This window comes from Protopterus annectens, chromosome 5.part0, assembly GCF_019279795.1.
Source record: "Protopterus annectens isolate FY-2018-M chromosome 5.part0, PAN1.0, whole genome shotgun sequence".
In the NCBI taxonomy this organism is placed as follows: domain Eukaryota; kingdom Metazoa; phylum Chordata; order Ceratodontiformes; family Protopteridae; genus Protopterus; species Protopterus annectens.
This window is the reverse complement of record NC_056735.1, coordinates 1226388069-1226395202: the sequence shown is the minus strand read 5'-3', so window position 1 is coordinate 1226395202 and position 7134 is coordinate 1226388069. Positions and strand designations below refer to the sequence as shown.

At 39.3% G+C, this 7134-nt stretch overlaps 1 protein-coding gene across 1 annotated transcript in view; it reads left to right on the top strand.

The window, feature by feature from the left end:
• LOC122802342 (contactin-associated protein-like 5) overlaps positions 1-7134 on the top strand; it is a 2566556-nt gene that overhangs the window by 584743 nt on the left and 1974679 nt on the right. The window contains exon 6 of the mRNA XM_044071980.1: positions 1109-1370. Within this exon, the coding sequence (XP_043927915.1) occupies positions 1109-1370 (262 nt within the window). The remainder of the gene's footprint in view (positions 1-1108; positions 1371-7134) is intronic.

Genomic DNA, 7134 nt, shown 5'->3' with positions numbered 1-7134 from the left:
TTCTAGACAAGGTGTTGCTCTTGTCACAACAGTGTATGTAGCTTGTATGCAGTTTATATAGTTTCTACTTGGGGAGACGGAGGGGGTGCAGCAGTTATCATTGTCACCTGACAGGAAGAGCTTCTTCAGTTCATTTCTCAACTGGGGTTCCGTCTGTGTGGAGTCTGCATGTCCTACTGCATTCGCAAAGGCTTCCCCTTGCGTGCTCCAATTTCTTCCCACACACCTAAGACATGCATCAGGTGGACTGGATACTCTAAACTGGTCCTAGACACGAGTGCGTGAGTAGCACGGATGAACTACCATGGCAGGGCTAGCCAACCAGTGGTGTAAACCTTGGCTCAAGATGTTTGTCACTGTTGAAGTGATGCCCTGACCCCATGTGTAAAAATGGGAAAAGGGGTTAAAGATGGATGGATGCTGTTTATATGTGGCAGATTTCTGGTTTTAGATGTTATATTATAGTGATCAAAGCAATGAAGAGTAAATTATTTAAGTTCTGCAGATTTGTTTAAAAAAAATCTCAATTTCTTTGATGGATTTTCTCAAGTTTGTATACAACTGCTTACAATAGATACATTTTATGAAAATATCCATATAATTTCTTAGTTTCATTAAGTAGGTTCGTACGTTCATAGCTAATTAATAGACAGTCTAGTTTCCCACATACACCACCATATCTACGCAACCCAAATAATAATTATTATTATTATTATTATTTTATTATTATTATGTTTTAAATTATAAAATTCACTTCACTTTGCAAATGTTGCTGTTTTCTGAATTGGGAAATTTCCTTTATTTTTTTTTTAAATTGTTGATATTGCTGAAATTAATTTGCATCAGTATTATTGCTGCAAGCATGCAGTGTACATATTCTAAAAGTTGATTATAATATTTTGGCTAGAAGATGTAAGCTTTGAAATAATAGAACAGTAAATCAGTACTGTAAAATATTTACATTTTCAGAATCTTATTAGCAATTTGCTTTGTGCTTTTGTTTTAAATTTAGCTGAAGTTGCATTTAGAACATAGAGAAGCATTTCTTTAAAAGTAATCCAAGACCACATGATTTTAGTGAAACCTTTATTTTTTTTTTCCTTTTTAGGGCAATGTGACCTTCTCCTGCACTGAGCCACAGATAATTCCTGTCACTTTTGTGAGCACTACTAGCTTTCTGATGGTTCCATGCACACCACAAAGAGATGGCTTCTCCATTAGATTTCAGTTTCGTACATGGAATAGTGAAGGCCTACTTCTCTCTACTCGACTTTATCAGGGGTCAGGATTCCTTCTTCTATATCTCCAGAATGGAAAACTGAAAATGATCATCTATAAATTAGGAAAAGTCCAGGGGGAAGTATCCACAGGTACAGTACTTCTGTCAAATATTTACCAGTTGCTAAAAATACTGTACTTTTTTTCTTCTTCATAAGAGAATGAATACTTAATTTAAGATGAAAATAACACAGCAAATATATGATGTGAAACATCTAAAATTGTAATAAATATAATACTTAAAGGCATCATATTGCATGTGTGTAGTACTAGAGGTAGTGTGTTTCAGGTATGCCTGCTTCAAGATGGTGGCAGAAAGCTGACTGGGAAAATCTTTGGTTCTTATCTGTAATTATTTTTCATGTTTGTGTTATGTGCATCTGCAAGTATTGCAGTCCTCTTTGGACATGTCCTCTACATTGTCTACATTTTAACCTGTTGGGTACCTGATGTGGAGTTAATACTTGGCCACTGATTGAAGTGCTTATTGCATTTGTTGACACATTCACATCTCAGTTTTTCATCTGAATATTGAGCTGACAAAATGTATCTGACCTTTTAATTATGTGCTGATATCTTTCAGCTCAACACACAGTAAATACTGGTGTCCTTTTTTCAGTGGACTGGAATTGCTTGGAGATCTTTGAATATGTCTGCTCTCTGAAGCCCCTGGGAATGTTGACCAGACATGTATTATTACATTGTCACAACACTGCTGTAACCCAGTCAGGTTTTGATGGACAGTAGTTTTTATTCATCAGAGTGGAGGTAACAGAATCAAATTATGTCTATTTTTATGAACATTTTGCCCTTAGAATGTCATAGGAACTTTGGCTATCCTTGAATTTCTTGTACTTTTGACTTCCTACCAGTATGTGTTCTTTTTGTTTTTGAGGATGGAATGAATACATATTACTGTTGCTTTTTCCCAGTGAATTTTGGGGCAGTTCCCCAAACCTCTGAAAGTTCTGTGGACCCTGCACAAATCATGAAATTATTCTGGTACTTTAAATGTGTTCCTGACTCTCTTTCTATCTGCTTTCTCAAAAAGATATTTGTTGGATTCATACATTCATATATTCAATTTGTTACTAGGCTAATGACTGGCGGGGGGGGGGGGGGTGCTTTCTAAGCCTACCAAAGTTTCCCCTAAAGAATAATGATGTCCTGTATATAAACAGGACATTAAGGGCCATGTATTTGTAAGCAACCTCTGTCCATAAGGAATATGGGTGCCAGGCCCTGTCTAAATGTCCTATTCCCCATCCAGTGGTCTAGGTTGTACATAAATTGGGTACTACATGAACTCAGCTTCATATAGATGGGAAGCCTGTTCCATAGGAGGGGCAGTCTCTGGAGGACATGTCTATCACTCTAGCATGTACTTTTTAAGTCACAGAGAAAATTCAGGTCCCTAGACCTTGTATTTCTGGTATTGTTTGACTTACAAATATGCAGGAGATTCATAGGTATGCAGTTTGCGGATATCTTGTACACCAGGCATAGATCACCCCTCAGCAATATGTAGGAGACTGAGTAGAGGGAAAGGACTTTAAGGCACTCTGCATAAGGTAGATTTGTTACATCTTGTATTCTTTTTGTAAGGAACCTCTGAGACCACTCTTGTTGTTGCATATGCCTGGTCAAGTAAATACCGAAGGGAGCATTGTACTCTATGACTGGTCTGATAAGAGCAGAGTACAGTGGAAATAATGACCTCTTTGGACCTATATGCTATGTCCTTACTTAAAAGTTTAACAACATAAAAACATTTACTCACCACTGTGGCCACGGGGTGGTCGAAGGTAAGACTACTGTCTACTTGCGTACCCAGAACCATGACCACTGGGTCGACTCTTGGGGGCATATTATCAACATGGTAGTTAGCTGTGATGTTTGACTTGCCAAAGAGTACAATTATGCATTTCTTAGCATTGAGTTTAAGACCATGGCTTTACCACCATTTGTTAGTCAGAGATAGGCTTTCTTGAAGAATGCTAGTGTGTGCAGGGGAGTCGGTAATAACCTCCATTGCTATCATCTGCAAAATTAGTCAGCCATAAATCTTTATCATTTGCTTCCATTTCAGAGAAATAGATGCCAAAAAGCAGCCGGCCCAGAACCGAGCCCTATGGGACACTGCTAGTGACTGGAATCTTAGTGGCAGTGGCCTCACCTATTTTAACTGCCTGGGGTCTTATCAATGAGCCAGTTGGCTATCCAGAAGGTGATAAAAGGGTTTATACATAAATTAGTGAACTTGTCTATAATGACTAATTGTGGTATTGCATCAAAAGCCTTGGCTAAGTTAAGGTAAGCGGTGTGCACAGTCTTGCCTTCATCCAATGTTTTGGTGACCCTCCCAATAAATCCACCAATTTTAATAGGCATTACCTTCTATTACCAAAGCCAAACTGTGACAGGTCTAGTATTTGCAGGTTACCTATATCTTCATTTATCATGTCCATGATGATTCTTTCCATTGCCTTACATATGAGGCTTGTCAGAGTTATGGGCATGTAGTTACCTGGATCAGTCCCTTTTGCAGGGAATGACAGAAGCCATCTTCCAATCCTTGGACACAAAACCTGACTATAGGTTCCAGCTGAAAAGTAATTCAAGTGGACCAGAGAAGTCATGTTTTATGCTATTTATAAGGCATCTTTGGATGTTATTGTGGCCCAGCGATGCAGTGATTTTGGTCTTGGAAAGTACATTGATAACCTGTTCCCTAGTAATGTTTAGGGGGACTATGTTATGCTGTATTTCCTTTGTACTTTTGGCGGAATGGGAGGGGGGTGGGGATTTGAACTGAATCTCTCAGCCAAAAGGTTGGCAATGGCCTCCAGTTCAGTGTGGGTGATGTCATTTGCAATTATTTACGTACATTGTTACATATTTCTCCCTGAGGTTATGGGCATAGACATAGAAAGCTTTGTGGTTGTGCTTTGCCTGAGAAGCTATTCTTTCTTCAAATTAAGCCTCTGAAGTATTAATTAACCCTTTTAGCTGCCTGTTTACATTGGTCGGGGGGGGGGGGGTTTAGTATGTATATATGGCTTTGTTCCTCCTACTTTTGGCAAAGGACTTTTTTCTTTTATTGTCTAATCAACTGATATTGTGATTCCACCAGGGTGGCTAGTCGTTTGAGTTTGTCTTATTAATATGAGTGGGCACAACTAACTCTACACAGCTGTCAATATTGCTGTACAGAGATTTTGTAAATAGCCCTGCATAAACTATAGAGTTTACTGGGTTTGGGGGTGCTTGGAATTTAGCTAAGGTGTCACTTAGTACAGAGAGGTTAGCCTTTGAATAGTTCTTAAAAGTTTTTGATTTCACTGGCTCTCCTGATTTAATTTTTATTTCAGGCAATACTGTCTTATGGTCAGATCAGATGAGCAAAGACATTAAATTAGGTGTTACATTGGCTCCCCATGTTCATGACAAGGGATCAAGGATGTTTGTATTACTAATAGGAAAATGGAAGGATGTTGGTATTAACAAAGTTTAGGAAACACTGGGCTTATGCATTAGAAATGGTGTAGGATTCCCAATCTATAGTGTGGCGGTTGAGATTCCCCATGAATAGCATATTGAGTTGAATGGTAAGGGACTCTAGTACATTGAGATAAGTAGTACGGATTTCCTGTGACATGGAGGGGAACCTACAGGTTGCAAGGATGTGGTACAAGACCTTGTTTATAGTGAGTTGCACATGTATGGGTTCCAGTAGATCATGCACTTTAACTAACCAAGATCTGAGGCTGTTTTTAATACAGACTGAGACTGTGCCACCTTTAGGTTTTTCCTGTGCATTAGCAGGTCTAAAGGTGTGAAAGGCATTATAAACTTGCATTGGTGTGGTACTCTCTGTGACTTTAAACCATGCCTCCATTACCACAAAGATGTCTACACTCTCCAGGAAGATGAAGGCTTGCAGGAAGTTGAGTTTCTTATTGAGACTTTCAGCATTGAGCAGTAACACCTTCAGATATTCCTTTATAGGTTCAGTTAATTTGGGAGATTTAGCTGTTTGGATTGCCTATAAAAGCACAATGGAGATGGCTGTTTATTATTTCCTTGACCTTTATTCATACAGTAAGGACTGAGTTCAATTTTTGTGTTTGCTTATTATTATACATTGCTTCTGTCTCATATAATCCCACTAATTTGCAGTAATTTAATTTTCTCTATTGTTTTTTTCATCTGGTGTACTTTAATTATAATTATATGAGATGCTTTACTTTACACCAATGGAGTTTGACAAGCAAACTGATTTGTCCCTGAACATCTGCCTATAGTGGTACATTTGAGCTGTGGTAAGTATGTCATCATTTGTTGCTATGGCATTGAAAGGGGTACATTAGAGCAAGAAATAGTGGATACTGATAGATAATAGGCTCCGGGGAGGAAGTCAGGTAGTAAGACTTGAAGGGAATGAGGGCGGACTAAATATATATTGATAAGGAAAGGTAACATCGTCCTCTTTGGCATTGGGGTAGGAGGTCAGCTACTATTTTCTGTGTGAATTATGACCAATACTCAGGCTTTATGTCAGATTCTGAGCCATGGGCTTTAGGGTAAGTCCATTATCCTATTTGGGCTATGAATTAATCATTCCCAGTGATTTGGACTGGGCTTGTTATATTGCTATACTTAGGACAGATAACTATATAAAAAATCTAGGGTAAAGGAAAATATGGTAATTATACTTATGGATCAATACAAGATTTCAATAAGTTCATAGGATGGCAGGAAGTTACTAGGCTAATGGCCGTAGGGCACTTACAAGCCAAACCATCTTCTACCCTTATTTCCATGATCAGCACCTATTGCGCCTGTCCAAGAGGGACACAGGTGGAACCCCCAGGGTGAACTTACAGTTACCCATCTAATCGTCCAGATTGCATTTGAAGAGGGCCAATGAGGTACTCTGTTTGACATGAAATGGGAGTCTGTTCCAAAGGTTTGGTAACTTTTGGGAGACACGTCTGTCCTTCCAGTAGGTTCTAGTAATGTCACATACCAGGTTAAGGTCATTAGAGTGAGAAATCTGTGTACCATTTGCAGATATGCAGCATTTCTAATTTGTGTAAGACCCTCTTGTAGGATGTCAACATCATTTGGAGATTCTATGGCTGCTCCCAGTTTGTAGTCATCAGCAAACTTTGTCAGCCGCAGAACTTTAGTTTTTGCTAGTACTTCAGAGAAATAGATTCCAAACAGTACAGATCCTTGTGGAACACCTGTGGCTACAGGTCTGATGTTGGAGGTGGATTCCCCTATTCTGACTATACGAGTTCTATCAGAGAGCCAGTTAGCGACCCATCTAAAGGGTTGATACCTAGCTGGGTGAGTTTGTTAATGATGCCTTAGTGGGGGATAGTGTCAAAAGCCTTGGCTAAGTTTAGGTAGGCTGTATGCACAGATTTCCCCTCATCCAGGGCCTTGTTGACTGTATCAGAGAAGTCCACCAGGTTTAACAGGCATGATTTCCATTTGACATATCCAAACTGAGTATGATCAATTGTTTGGAGACTACCTATATCTTTGTTGATAAGGTCCATGATGATTCACTCCATGGCCTTGCAGATAAGGCTAGTCAGGCTAATAGGTTTACAGTTCCTGCGATAAAGCTAGTCAAGCTAATAGGTCTATAGTTCCTGTGGTCAGTGGAAGCACCACCTTTGTGCAAGGGGATAATGGTGTCCATTTTCCATTCAGCAGGGATGAAGCCGGTGCTTAGACTAAGACTGAAAAGAGTACCCAATGGTGTTGTTGATTATTGTTGGCGCCCATATAGGATGCAGCCTGGGGTGTTATCAGGTCCCATAGATGCTGTGTCTTTGGCCT